This window comes from Tauraco erythrolophus, chromosome 1, assembly GCF_009769465.1.
Source record: "Tauraco erythrolophus isolate bTauEry1 chromosome 1, bTauEry1.pri, whole genome shotgun sequence".
NCBI classification, from domain to species: domain Eukaryota; kingdom Metazoa; phylum Chordata; class Aves; order Musophagiformes; family Musophagidae; genus Tauraco; species Tauraco erythrolophus.
The window spans coordinates 79,918,857-79,934,792 of record NC_141465.1 but is presented as its reverse complement, the minus strand read 5'-3'; the positions used below and the strand labels follow the sequence as shown (position 1 = coordinate 79,934,792).

Below are 15,936 nucleotides of genomic sequence, written 5' to 3'. Positions count from 1 at the left end.
TAGACTTAGTAGTGCACTCATGTCACATTTAATAGACATAGTAAATCTAAATTACTGTGGTTTGTGTAAAATATTTGCCTTATGATTACAAGAAAGAACATATGGCTTTTTAAATGATGGACTGTATATAATCACTTATATCTGTTTTAATTTGGAGTAAACGATACTTAACAATTTAATTCCTTATGCTATTTTAGGCCTACATTGACTAAATATAGCGAAATGTATAGAATATTTCTGACATTTTTTCACAACTCCCGATACTGTACAAGGAGTTAACATAATGTGGTGCTTGCTGGCTTACAGAGCAATGAGTACAGCATTTTCTGGTGCCTTTCTTTGTGCCTGTGGGTTGTAGATAACCCAGTATAGTGTGATATTCTAAACCAGAATGTATAAATATTTTAATTTTTCACAGCAGCAATACGTCTCCCAGGAAGAGATTTTCAATACATAAGCAAACAATTTATAAACACAAATATCACAATCCAGTTAAAATCATACTAACTAAAATCGTTCGTTTTGTTTTAAGTACAAAACCTATCATTAGCTCTGGACATCTTAACAATTATTTAAAATAACAATACATAATTTATAACCTACCAGCACAGCATGTCATGAAATGGATGTCATTTTTCAGACAGTAATTTAAGTAGCCACTAAATATTTAACACCTACATCTTAAACTCATCTTACCTAAATCTTGAATCACTCTATAACTCTAATAAATATTCTTTGTACTATTTGTAACATTGTGTAAGGGACTAGTTGAGAGCGCTTTTGAAAAACAGATGGCTTATCTATATACTCCTAGTTTTTTATTTACTCTGCTTTTTTTCTTTTTTGGAACGTTTTTTGGTACATTAGTATAAGTGAAACATGCAAACTGTATCACAACAATGCAAGAAAATTTCAGGTGGGAGGAATATAATTCCTGTTCCAGAGCCCGAGTAAATTTTACTGGGTTTTTTTTTTGAACTTTATCAATGAAAGTATCAGCTTCGTAAACTACAGAAGTATATCTGAGAGAATCAAACCTATCTAACAAGAAATTGACAAATGGATTTTAAAAATCATTGGAGCCAATGGAGAGTAGTGGAGTAAGCACTTATTGCTTATTCTACTGGTGTGATTGAGTGCACCCTCAGCAAATTTGCTGATGACACCAAGCTGTGTGGTGTTGTGGACATGCTGGAGAGAAGGGATGCCATCCAGAGGGACTTTGACAGGCTGGAGAGGTGGACCCGTACAAACCTCATGAAGTTCAACAAGGCCAAGTGCAAGGTCCTGCATGTGGGTTGGGGCAATCCCAAGCATAAGTACAGGCTGGGTGGAGAATGGATTGAGAGCAGCCCTGAGGAAAAGGGCTTGCAGGTGTTGTTTGATGAGAATATCAACATGAGCCAGCAATGTGCACTTGCAGCCCAGAAAGCCAACCGTATCCTGGACTGCATCCAAAAAAGCATGGCCGGCAGGTCTGCCCCTCTACTCTGCTCTTGTGAGACCCCACCTGGAATACTGCGTTCAACTCTGGAGTCCCCAACATAAGAAAGACATAGAGCTGTTGGAGCAAGTCCAGAGGAGGGCCACAAAGATGACCTGAGGGCTGGAGCACCTCTCCTATGAAGACACGCTGAGAGGGTTGGAGCTGTTCAGCCTAGAGAAGAGAAGGCTCCAGGGAGACCTTCTAGCAGCCTTCCAGTATCTAAAGGAAACCTACAAGAAAGATGGAGAGGGTTTTTTTTTGCAAGGAAGCGTGGTGATAAGACGAGGGGCAATGGCTTTAAAATGAAAGAGGGTAGATTTAGATTAGATATAAGGAAGAAATTCTTTACTCTGAGGGAGGTGAGGCACTGTAACAAGTTTCCCAGAGAAGTTGTGGATGCCCCATCCCTGGAGGTGTTCAAGGCCAGGTTGGATGAGACTTTGAGCAATGTGATGTGGAAGGCGTCCCTGCCCATGGTGGGAGTTTTAGAACTAGTTGATCTTTAAGGTCCCTTCCAATCCAAACCATTCTGTGATTCTTTATATTCTTGTAGAAACACGCAATAGCAGTACTGCTTAATGTTATTGATTGACACTGTCATTTATTTCCCGTGTTCCCCTGTGCAGAGAATTTATCAGCCACCTCCGGCTCTACAAAGTGTTTTACAGCGGCTTGGCTGATCAGCTGTGCGGTAATGAGTTGGCAGCTGCCGATGGACTCCCGTGTTGGAACGGAGAAGATGTTGTGAGAAGGTACCTTTATGACTCATTTTTTTCTATTCTTTTTTATTTCATGTTTCTCTAAAGTAGCTTCCAACTCAAGTGCATTGTTTCTCTAGTTATGTGTCAAGGTTAGTTCAAAAAACAAATCAGCATGGGTTTCCTTCTCTTAGGCTTCACCTGTAAACAGTAAAGAAAGTCTGCCTGCATCTCTGTTTTGAGGAAAAAAAAGGATTCTACTTTTCTTTAGACATTTTTCCTTCAAATTTACGGCACCCAAACATATAGTGGAAACAAAACTGGATTGAGGTTTACAAAATACAACTGCAGAAAGAGAATCTGGATTTTTGTTTGAGGTTAATCTTCATAAAATGCTCTTTTTAATACAGAGTGTGTGATAACAGACTCAAACTATTTGCTTAAAACTTTCTTTGGCTCTGAAAAATGAACTAATCTCTTAATATATATGGTTTCTCAGGAGAGAGCTAAAAGTTATGACATGAAGATAAAACATTTTAAAGGTTAAAGGCATGTGTTGTTTTATGTATGCAGCAGCTTGGGAGACATCATTCTGCAGCAGCAATGACACAGAAGAGATAATAATAAACTGCTGTTGTGCTGGAATGTATGTATCTCTGGAATCGATGTATTTCACAGCTTACAAAACATTAGCATTTGTGGATGTCAGAAGGATTTTTGGAGAGCTGATCTACATGTGTTTGCTTTATTGCTCTCTTCACCTAAACAAGTATTTCTCTGAGCAGGAAGTCCTTGTGATGTTAACACAGACTGCATTACTAGGTGGTATCAAAGGTCTTGTCAAACAAGGTGGCTGAAGGCTGTGAGGTGATTTAGTAAAGTGGGAGATAGCTGGTACCAAGTAGAAGGAACAGTGACAGTCTGCACTTTCAGAGATCTCTAAAAAAGTTAGGTAGGAGCTGTAATTTATTGATTAATGATACATAAGGAAACTTAATGGATACCCTTTCAGCAAACAGCTACAGTCACACTTTTCTGTATTTTCTTGGGTGGTCCAATGCTTTGGCAGCAGCAAGGCCTAATGAGTGGTTGACTGCCTTGATAGTCTCATTGGGAATCTTTGTCCTAAGGTTTCAACAATCTTCTCAAGATGACATGTTCTTTCTTCAGATATCCATATTTCAGATTTAATTTCAACTTTGCCTCCTGACTTTTGCTTTGCTGCCCCTCCCCGGATAAATTATACTACTCCTAACAAATGTTTCAGTAGCGATTTGAAGTTAGCATCTTGTAATTACAGATTTCCTTTTGGCTGCTTATAGTCTTACTATTAATATGTTATATCTTTTCAAACCTATATTATTTTATTATACAGTACTATTACATTTTAGTTATTATTATGTTATTATACTATTACTATGTTTATAGAATAGAATAGAATAGAATAGAATAGAATAGAATAGAATAGAATAGAATAGAATAGAATAGAATATTTTGGTTGGAAGAGACCTACAATGATCATCTAGTCTATCTGCCTGACCAATTCAGGCTGACCAAGTTAAAGCATGTTATTTAGGGGAATTGTCCAACTTCTTAAACACTGACAGGCCTGGGGCATCGACTACCTCTCTAGGAAGCCTGTTTCAGTGTTTGACCACCCTCTTGGTAGAGAAATGCTTCCTAATGTCCAGTCTAAACCACCGCTGACGCAGCTTTGAGCTGTTCCTACGTGTCCTATCACTGGATATCAGGAAGAAGAGCTCAGCACCTCCTTCTCCACTGTCCCTCTTCAGGAAGCTGCAGAGAGCAATGAGGTTGCCTCTCAGCCTCCTTCTCTCCAAACTAGAGAAGCCCAAAATCCTTAACTGTTCCTCATATGACATTCCTTTCAACCCTTTCACAAGCTTGTTGCCCTCCTCTAGACACATTCAAGGGCCTTGACATCCTTCTGAAATTGTGAGGCACACAGTACTGGAGGTGAGGCTGCACCAATGCTGAATACAGCAAGATAACCACCTCTTTTGACTGGTTGGTTATGCTGTTTCATGAACCCCAGGATGCAGTTTGCCCTCTTGGCTGCCAGAGCACACTACTGACTCCTATTGAGCCTGTGGTGGACCAGCACCCCCAGATCCCTTTCTGCAGGGCAGCTCTCCAGCCACTCCTCTCCAAATTCATAGCTGTGCCCAGTGTTACTCCGCCCTAGATACAGAACATTTTGACTTGTTAAATTTCATCTAATTCATCATAGCCTAATGCTCCAATCTATCTAGATCCCTCTGTGAGGCCTCTTGTCCCTCAAAAGAGTCAACAGCACCTCCTAGTTTGATATCATCAGCAAACTTGCTAATGGTACATTCAACTCCTGCATCCAGATCATGATAAATATATTGCACAGGACTGACCCTGGAATTGAACTGTGAGGAACAATTGAACGTGTGACACAAGCATGTGGGAAGGGAGCACATGCATTGGGTGTGTGGTGCCTGGAAATTTCTCTCAGTTATGGAAAATCAAACTTGGCCTTAGAAACACTTTCCACACACTCAAACGAACAAATTCTGCAAATTCAGAAACAAAGAGATTCTGTTTGAGCAAGAAAGGTTCCTCATCTGCCCCACAGACTATGCTGGGAAATGGATCAAGAAATCAATTGACTAGACAAGAGATCTACTGGGAGATGAGCAGTATCGGAAGTGATTGTGTTTGGGGATGTTGTGAAGGGAAATGGAGATGTCAGGCTTTGGGAATGTGGACTGGAGGCAGTGAGCCTAATCACTGTGCAGGCAAACGAGATTAGAAGGGACTAGTAACATGGAAAAAAATGAGTAAGCAATTCAAAATGATGATGAAATTCAGCCTGAGCCCAATTTTAGCATTTTCAGGAAAACTGTGGCATACTTGAAGAGTCATCCCAGACGCATTATGAGATCAGTCAATAATCTAGGGAACTCAGCTTACAAAAAAGGAGTCAAAGCATTAGGTTTCTTTAACCTGGAAATGAAAACCTGTTAGGAAAAAAACACAAAATGCAAACAGGCTGTTGCTAGGGGGAAGAAAAGTATCTATTATCTGCTTCTATAATGGCTAGTACACATAGCAAACATTTAAAATATATTCCAATTAAATATTAGGGAGAGTTTTCTAGTGGGAAGGACAATAAGGGACAAAAATAGATAGTTTTGGGGTCCAGCATCTGCCTCAAGGAGGATGTTTAAGAACAGTCAAGGCAAGGCACTGAGAAGTGGTGCAGCAAAAGCCGATTTTTCCTTAGAGATATGAAGATAAATTGGATAACCTCTTAAAATCTCCTCCAGTCCTCTGATTATGAATCTAGGATTATCTAAATCCTGTACTGCTCAACCTCTGTTACCATGATCCCAGGATACTGTGACATTTTAGAAGCAATAGTGACCTGAGCAGGCATCATCGCTCTCCTCTGTAAATACTGAAGAACACCTGAACCTGTACACTCAGTCTCTTCTCTATTTCTTCCTCTCCCCACCACTAATATAGTAATAAATGAAAATATCGGTGAATTCATCTGTGCAGTGTTCCTGGCACAGATGGTAGAAAGTCTGTATTGTTCAAATTGGTTGAAGATAAATAGATTTTATCTGTTTTGAGATTCTTCATCATTTCCGTCTGTTTTTGACTTCTGTTTGAAAATCATGTGCCATAGCTGGTGGTGACTGCAATTTTGGGCCTCATGTGGGAAAGCAATATCATAAGCTATATAATGCTGATGTGAGTGTACCAGGACTGTTGACTGTATCTATGTTTTGTGCTGCAAGTAGCAATAAGCCCTGGAGACAGAAAATAGATGTGTTTTAAAAAAATCTTTGCAGTTCTTCTTTCTCCTTTTCTGTGCATTGTTCTAAAGGAAGTCGTTCAAGGTTTTAACAGCTGTAATATCATATCTCAGATAAATCTCACATCTCTAATACCATCTAAGCGGTTATCAAGCTTGGATGGGAAAAGGTCAGGAAACAAAAAAGAGGGTATTAGTGAAATGAAAGCTTACTTAACAGTTTACATTTCATATGCTTCAGATGTTTCCTTTTTGGTTTAAGCTTTTTTTTTTTTTTTTTTTTTGAATTGTAATGTTGTGGCAATGTGGCTCTTGATTCTGAAACTAGAAATTGTTCTGCATCTAGCCTGTCACATGGTGTAGGTTCATGCTTTTATCAAATCTGAGACTGGAGTCCCCACATTCCTGTATTCATGTCAGACAACATCAGTAGTGGGCAGGACTTCCAAGAGCAAGACGGCTCTCGCAAGGTCCACATCGCTGTGGAGTGAGAGAGAGGACATCTCAGAGGAGTCTTCAGCCCTTCCACTGTTTTACTTAATTGTGTGACTACAGTGGTTGGGCAGGAAGCTCAGACTTCAGTTTTAAAGGCATAACTGAGTGACACAATGAAGTACCTGGAGTTTAGTGTTATGGGATTCATTAGATTCAATGGAAGAAAAGGAATTAAAATTAGTAAGTAATGCACTACCGAAACATGTGAGAGAATTGCATGCATCAGTTCAGAATTTCAGTGGCATCTTAGCATCAAAGCTAAAATAACGGGAGTTGTACAAATAGACTGAGATTGTTCTCATTCATGAACATAAAGTGGTTTAACTGACATTTATACAGTTTTGATAGTCCAGAGTGCCTGGCTAGAATGTGAAGAGAGTTGGATTAAAAATTCACAGAGAAGTGCAGAATATGTAAAGTACATCTTGAGACCAGTGAAATAAAAATAGATGTAAGAGAAGAAAACAGTAAAATTACATATGTTGAAGGGTTCAAGAGTAATGAGATTATTAAAAACAGCTAATCAAGTTTGGAAGGAAGAGTTTCATATGAAACACATATCTAAAGTATCCAAATTAAGAGGAATTAAACAGCATGATTGATTGTAATTGCTAAGCAAGTTGTTAGAAAGTGATTATAATAAGCATCTATCATCAAATAAATGCTTAGCTTTAGCACAACTCTTAGGCTGGGGAAAGGAATTTTCACCGTTGATTCTTGAATATTCTGAAACGAGTACAATCCTGAATCTGTTCTTAGCCAACGAAAGGAGATAAATGGTGATATAAGGAGATCTAATGCATTCCTTTTACTTTTCTTCTATTTGAGCTCGTCATCACTTTATAATGAGGCAGAGCATAAACTGCCATCGAAGGCACCACTTGCCACCTATGCAAAACATTTGCTGCAGCAACCTGAAGTGTAGGAACAGCCCTTTATGTCTTTTAGTGCTTTGCCTAATATACCATAGCCAACAAAGGCCAGCGACAGATGCATAGAGAAAAAGAATTGTAAATATGCGCTTCCTCACAATCCGCAAATTTGGAGATGCCCGACCCAGAGCTTGTCTTCCCAGGAGCTTGTAAAATCTTAGCACCAATAGCATTCCACAGCAAGCTAACCAGAAGTTTTCGAATACCAAAACACTGAGTCCACTTAAGAGGTAAATGGTGGGTAAAGATGTTTATAGGCCGAATGTTTTGTAAGGAAAACAAAAATTAAATAAATTGTTAAATCCAAATGCCCAAAATGTGAAGTATTTTTGTTTTGAATTGCCGCTACTCCTTTAGGGATGATTGGAAGTGAAGTCACCAACATACGGCACCTGGGCTCTAAGGAAAAATCAGGTCATCTGGCCTATAAAAACACAGGGCTTCAAAGGTCCTCCCTGATTCAGGAGGATTTTTTCATTACAATTCATACATTTTCATTTGGAAAACTGCTGACATCAGGATATATTCTATGACTAATCAGCAACACCATTAGTTTTACCACTGCCGCCCCCAATCATGAATAATTTCACATTGATCCTACTTTGCTTGTCAGAAGAATGAGAGGGGTTTATGATAATTTTTTCTGTCTCAGTGTAGAAAACAAAAGGCATTTCTATTTCTGGCATCAACATGTAATTGAATAATAAAAAAAATAATTATGTTAGTCTAGTTGCTGGTTTTCTGGAGGTAACTTTTTGTTATCTTTGCTTTTGATAAACCTTAAACATTATTTTTAGGTTAGCTTAATGAATTTGGGAAATATGGTGGAGAATATGATCTGAACTATTTATTCCAGAGAAAGACAAAAATTAGAAGAAAAAAGGATACTGGCTTGATGATAGATTGTATAAAAACTAGGTAGTTTATATAAAAGCTGAGATTCAGATCCCTGTTTCAATTGATTTTAGGAGATCCAAGTCTGACATTAGGGGCAAAAATGAAATGGTGTATGATCCCTTTGTTTATATTAATTGTGGGGTTCGTTATGAGATATAAAAAGAAAATCACTTCTGCTTTAATAAAGGTAATAACGGTTGTCAATATATGCTTAGATAGATCTATGACATTTCATGACAGAATTTATGTAATTACGTAAAAGCAGCAAAATATGCATTGCATTTGATTACCTCAAAATAAATTATCTGGTTTTCCTTTTATTTGCTTGAGCAAATATATAATTTTCTGTAGTGTTTGTCCTAGAAACATTTGAGTCGTTTGTCATGCACAGCAGGGGTTATAACAGAAGGTTTCTAACACCGGCTGAATTAATTTTTATTAAACTGGTAATAATTTACAAAATGTATTGACTTTTAAATCGAAAAATATAATTAGAGCCACGTTAAATAAATAAGACCATTTATAAAGTCAGAGAAGACTATTGAAAGATAGGCATGAGAAAGAACAGTGAAAGGATATTCTAAGAGTTTGAATTACGGCATCATCTTACCTTCACTTTGGAGCGGTTTGTTCTTTTGATTTACCCAGCCATAGAAAAATGGATTTACTCCAGAATTTAGTATTGGTGATCTGATGACTCTTAGAGGTTTTCTTAGGCAATTCAGGACTACCTTACTATAGCTTATGACATGAAACAATGGAGGCAAAATAAAAAAAATAATCTATCATCTCCTTTTTGTATAATAAGGTTTCATATTAGTACCAAGGAAAACTCATGCAAGAGGCTTTGCTGCATAGTTCAAAAATAAGCCTAACATAAAATAAATGGCTATGAATCATAGCACATTATACTAGACAGAAGATTTGTGTATTTGTGCCTCACTGAAGTTCTTATAAAAGAAATATGATGTAACTGAACTTAACTTTGATATACAGGGTACCTTTCAAATAAGTTTAGTGATATTTTACAATGAAGCCCCTTTCACACAGCGATGTTTTGAAATATTTTATATTTCTAAAAATAAATCATTTATCACCTCTAGCCATGGCAATTTAATACAACAGCTCTCAATGAATTATATAAACGGTATTTTGGGTGGTGAAATATCTTTTCAGGGTCCTCTTTCACTGTAGTGTTCACAGCAGTCCTCTATAAACACTGCAGGCTTACCAGTCCAGACGGAAAACTTCTGAGTACTGACGTTCAGCCCTGCAGCGTTTACAGGTGTTCCTTTCAACCTTCGTGTTGCTATGTACGCTGCATCTGCTGAAGACTTTTCTCTTGACAACTACAGGTTAGATTTTCGTTGAACATCCTTCACCGACTGTGAAAATAAGCTACTGAAACTTAGATTATGCTAGGGGTTTTGGTTTTTACATTTTCACAGCCGACTTAGGTACTCGAGCAGGGTGATTTTGGAGATCTGGAAATTGGATGGGAGTCTTATGTGAAAACCACTGATTTTTCCTATGTGTCTAATTGTGGAAGTTTCTGCTAAGTTTTTCTCTGTATGAGAAAAATTTTGCTTGATATAATCCTACTTTGGTGAATATTCAGTAGATTATTACGTGTACAGCTTGATTCTGTTTATGTCGTTTATGTAATACAGATGATAAGAAAGTTATATTCATATAGTATTATTAGTACATTCAAAGAATGAGTTCACTCATTATATTTTATAGAAATGAATATTTTTCTTTCCAATTGTACCAAATTGTTCTTGCTGCTTTTGTGATTAAAAGAATCATTAGATCCTCTTTAGTGAAGTAAAACTAATCTGCCATTCACAGCTGTGAGTCTACGAGCATCTACTTCAAAATAACCTATGGTCTGTTCTCTTTAATAAAACCTATGGTTTGTTATCTTCGTTAGCAACTCAGCTTCTTCTTATATTCTTTTAGAATGATGTGATGGGAGGCACAAGTTATGCACAAGTCATTAAAATGACAATTTTGCTCTAACTGTTTCTATACTAACATTGCTTTGTCAGGGCCAATGTTTTTTAGCACTAGTCCACATTGTGGGCACTCAGGAAAAAAAAGGTGAATTAATAGAGATCGTGAATTTAGAAATCAGAGATGTTAACTCATTTTGGATTCAGTTCATTGTATGAATAAAGCAAACTGAAGCTACTTTAATTCAGAAGGAATTTTAATTATGAAAGTCTAGTATCCCAGAGAAATTCAGTGATGTTTTGCTAGCCCAGTTAATACGTTTGCATGTTTAATATGTTCTGAGTGATGTTTTGAGTTTTGCCATGTAGGCAAGCACATATCTGCTGAGTGCTTCGGTGACAGCTGTCTCTGAAAAAGACTGAAGTAAAGACTAATTAGAAGGAAACATGAACACGCTTATGTATGCCATGCTGGAGGCTTAGTAAATGACCCAGTCAAGCGGTAGTGTGAATAGCCACGTCCAAATCTGAAAGGTTTTCATGGTCAGGTAGTGCCTAAGATTTTATATAAGACGTTGTTATGAAGAACAGCTCAAAGCAGCAGAATTAAATTGTTACATTCATGCAACAGGAGACGCTGCAGATTCCTCCCAAATACATACTTGATACCTATGAGGCAGAGACAGAAAAATACGCAGCGTAAAACACAGTCCAAACTCACAATGAACTGTTTTCCTTCCACAATAAAAGAGACTCCTCTGCAGCTTGTAATAGGCAGGAGTGCCAGCAAGACTTTCCTTCAGACTGTTAGGAATCATTATGTGTATTTGAGAAAATCCCATGCCTATGAGTGGAGGGACTGCACTATAGCATACTGCTGTGTAATGAGATGTAGCTTCTCCTCCTAAGGAGTGTGAGGCGTGAATCTCTATCATGTTAATTTTTAAACAAATATATGTCTTATGTTAATAACATCTTGCTGTTTTAGAACTTGTGATATTCTTCATCTCTTCTATTCCAGGTATTTGTGTGAAAAAATGCACATCTGAATGAGCTTCTTGGCCTCTTTCAGTAAGGAGATAAATGGACCCTTGTAGTATGCAATTCGTTTAGTCTTTAAACAGTTGGACAGAACTTGCTAGAAGGACTTGTTTCTCCTTGTTGACTGTAAAGGACATCACTCTAAAGGCAGTGGTAGAATGTATGTTATCTAAATTTAAAATATCTAGAAACTCGGATATATTTAAAAACTAATACAAAGTATATATGCTGAGATTAAAACCAAAATACTCTAAACACTGTTAAACCTGAGAGATTGATCCAGAAGCATTATGCCTGAGTGTTTTGAGGTGTTTCACCAGAAAACTAGGTATACATGTTGATCCATATACTGAAAGTAATGTCTTATAGCAGTGTTGATGAATTTTTGTTAATTCTGATCTTCTGGTCAAAGTGATATATGAAGGTAACTGGGGTAAGCAGTATAAAGGACTGTGCACAACCAAGCCCCACTCTACCTCTTTCTCAGTACCCTTGGTCAAAGATGGAACGTGTTCTTGAATAAGGTATAAGACATTCTGTTTCGCGTGGTATCTTAAAGTTGTTTTGTTTTAAAGGCTAGATAAAATTAGGAATGGATTTGGAGAGAGTTAGGTTGTTTACGGAAAGAATATGAACTTTCCCTTTCATTTTCCCTCTGTTTCCTAAGCCTGTTTTCGCTGTAGGAGAGGTTTTGGCATCTATAACACCAGGTTTTAAGTCTCCGGTTCTTATAAAGTGCTATAAAAATTGGTATGTTTGTGTCCTTTTTCCAAATGTGATGACAACAATATTTGAGAAGCTTATGTTCCTGTACATAAATATGTTCCTACTAATCCTTCTTATCCTTCTTTTAATATGTCTCACTTTCATATCCTGACGTCTTTAAAACCTCTGAATCACATGTAAGTACAACAGTAGTAGAGGAAGTAATAAGCCTATCCTATGTTACAGTCTAATAAAGCTGGATTTTTTTTGTTTGATGAAATACTTCTGAAATTTATAAAGATAGCACGGCAGATAGTTGATATTATTGCCTTCAGTTCAAACATCAAAGCAACATGTTCTATTCTACTTAGGGAAGAAAAATATGTTATCAGTGCCTCCTGAAATCCTTTTACAGAAGCTGTTTGAAATAAATAAAAACTAAAAAATCCTAACAAACAATGTTTTTGATATAAGGATGTTTCATTTTCCATTAAAAACTATTAAATATGATCAGTTAACTCGCTGCAGTACTGAATGGTACAGGGGTTCTGGACAGCAGCGAATGGACAGAGACTGCATAAGCCATTACAGTTGTTTTTTGAGCAAAAGCCTGCTGCATTTGCAGATCATCACTATATTTTCTTCAATTCCTTGAACAGGAATCCCAAGATAAGGGCAACTGGCTCTTGACTGCATATATTTCTAGCACAGGGAAGATTTGACTATGATCCAAACCAGTGAAAGCTCATTCTGGAGTACTGCCCTTCAGCCTTTTGACAGCACAGACTGTATTCACAGAGATCTTGGCAGTAATCATTTAATTTTAAATCCATATTTTTATATCTAGAGAATTAGTTTTTTGAAGGAGAGTTTTTTACCAGTCAGTTCAAGAACCGATAGCTAGAATCTACCATCTCTTCTGTACTTTTACTTGCTTAGTAAAGGAATATATTTGCAGAAAAAAAGATGTTGAGTCAAAGAGCCAGAAGTTGCTTATTTACTTAGCCACCTATGAAAGATTTAAAATGAAAAATAATTTAGCTCATATTTCAGCCAATACAGTTGATTCTTTTGGATTCATAAGTTGATAATGCCATATTTGAGTATACACAGAAGGCATCATTTTGGGGGTGAGATTCAACTGATGTCTTTAGCTATGCAGAATTTAGGCATCTAATTTGAACTTCCTGAGTCTGTATAGTCAACAGAAAGAGACATGTCCTACTTAATGCTAACGGACTGATAGTTTCCAACCACTGCAATCACTTGGAGTAAGCCTCACAGAGGAGCTGCATAGCTCGGATGATCTGAATCTTGCCCTCAAGGACATGTAAGTCTGACAGAGAAAGGTTTGCACCCTAGGCCAACAGATAGAGATAATTCCAAGCATATTTCCGAACTGTCAGAAAGAAAGTACAGGAATTAGTCACTTAAACTCTGTGCCTCAGGGAGCTGTAGTTACAGGTGTGCTACTGGGCACCATCCTTAAGTAAATATCTCCAGAAGATGACCATTGAAAGTAAAAGTTTTCTGAACATCAGCTGAAGCTCGTTGAATTGCTTTCCACTGCTTCCCTCTTTCAGATTCCTCTGGGCTTTGAACTCCTCTGTAGAGAGAGTTTATATGGCAGATGCTTCAACACTGCCATTGGAACAGTTCACGGTGATAGATGCAGCACATATGATGGTTCAAACGGATGCTCATGTCAAGAAAAACTCTTATCTCAGCTGTGTACACAAATTGCAGTAGAGTACATGAGGAGAAGCCATATGTAAAAAGATCCTGCAGTTGTTCAGATGAGCAGTTTTCTCTAATATTTCGATCACCTCCAGAAAGCATTTAAGCTATTTGGGATTTATATTGCCTTTTTTTTTTTTCCTTTTCTGTTGACATGAAATAGACCTTGAATACGTAAGATTATCATTTTGTAAGAAGAGAACACATTCTTTCTCTAGGGATAGAGCAACTCATAGAATCAGAATAGTTTGGGTTGGAAAGGACCTTTAAAGGTAATCTAGTCCAAGCACAGCGTAGTAGTCAGGGACATCTTCAACTAGATCATGTCCTAGGAAGTCTCATCTTCTGAAAAACAGGCAGTATAGTATGTTAATTTTTCTCATTTATGTGTGTGTATAAAATAATTCTGAGCTTATGCATTTAAACTTGTGTGCATCTGGGATTAATGCTACTTCACCTGTCTGCCTACAATGAAGAAGTACACGTATATACTGTAGTTAGATTTTCTGTCAGTTAGGTGTTGAATGCAATGAAATTCACTCCGTTGGGAGGAGCTTTTGAGGAGATGTGAAGGTAGATGCATTCCCTAACTGTATTAATTTGGGGAAGACAAACCTGGAGGATAAATGAAATCTATCAGCTGAAATCTGCTGAGATGATAGGTCAAAAGTGGAAATTTCACCCTGAAGTTCGCTTCCATTTGGGGAAGTTAAGCCTGAGAACAGATATTGTCAAATGAATAGATCCCAGCTATGGGAAATTCTGGTAAGGCATAGTATTTTTATTATCCACATCTGTCTCAAAATATCATTGCTGTTGCGTAAAGTTTTGCATTTAGTAAAATTAAAACACGTGTTTGCTTTTACTTTAGTATTTGTTATGAGTTCAAACTAATTATAATACCTTTATAATGTCAGAGAATTTGGGAAGTAGATAAAGTTTCTGCTGCAAAATTTTTGTTTCCAAACAAACAAAAAAAGCACCAATATAATAAAAATTAAAATAACCCATGATGAGTCTACATTAAAAAGTTTAATGTTATAGCATGTTAAAACTAGCAACCCTGGGGCATGTTTTTCATCACCGAAAAATAAATAAATACAAAGAGGACGTCAGGGTAATAGTGACAATAATATGTCCTTCTATGACTGTGATTTTCTGTTTAAATGAGACCACTTTTCCTGGAACACTTGGAGATCTAACTGCAAAGCACATTACCAGCACGTAATTTGAAAAATGAATAGGTAATAGTCCATCACAGTTACGAACAATACACAACATCTGGCCAGCCAACTGAAAAAGGAAGGTACTTAGTCACATATTACATAATTAAATCACAGAATTTCTGTCCCAAGATGTTGCGGAAGTATAAGTGTATCTATGTTCAAATAAGGGCTAGACAGATTCATGGAATAATTCACCAAGGACTCTTGATACAAGTTACAATATAATTCCACTTTCTATAAATTGCCAGAAATGAAGGGACTGTGCGCAAGGAAGGGAAGGGAGAAAGTGTAACAGTATGTGTTTCATTCCAAGTCCCTGCTGACTAACTTCAGAGAGTGGTTGCTTAAAGAGTGGAGCTTCCCAGGTGGAGACATTTCTCCATTTGAATTTCTTCTCCATGATGCTCTGATGTGTATTGCTGAACCATTTTCTTCTTACAAAAAGAAAAAAAGATATCGTTGAGCACTCAAATGAATGTAAAACAGCTGTAACCTAACGATCACTCACACTTGCGCGTTCACTTCAAGGCATGTATACCCTGGATCCACCACATCCTGCTTTGCAGCAATCCCACAGAACTGGGAAGTGAGAGCTAGAAGTTATAGCAGAAATGTTTTGAAGTTTTATGGGCTTCCCCACTGTGGCAAAAAGTTAGAAACTTTTTCTTCTTGATTTCATACAGTAAGAAGAGCTCAAACTTAAATATTTTTTCCTGTTATTTCTCTGGAAGAAAATACCAGTGTGATTTTTTTCTTTCTCTTCCTCTAATCTGTCATCCTCTTTTCATTTTTCATAACTTTTTTAGTTTACCTCCTGTTTGCATACCTTTCTTATTCACAATTTTTCACCTCTTTTTCCCATTGTTTTCCATATTCTTGTCTCTACTTTGTTGTCCACTTCAAACCTTTCTTGTTTGCACTCCATTTCTTTATTTTCACTTCACCAGAGTCAC

General features: G+C 37.2%; 1 protein-coding gene across 2 annotated transcripts in view; it reads left to right on the top strand.

Moving 5' to 3' along the window:
- The window catches only part of GPC5 (glypican 5), a 795,927-nt gene that overhangs the window by 160,219 nt on the left and 619,772 nt on the right, over positions 1–15,936 (top strand). For both annotated transcript variants that reach the window (XM_086620082.1, XM_086620076.1), the window contains exon 5: positions 2,113–2,238. In XM_086620082.1, coding sequence (XP_086476208.1) covers positions 2,113–2,238 — 126 coding nt within the window. The remainder of the gene's footprint in view (positions 1–2,112; positions 2,239–15,936) is intronic.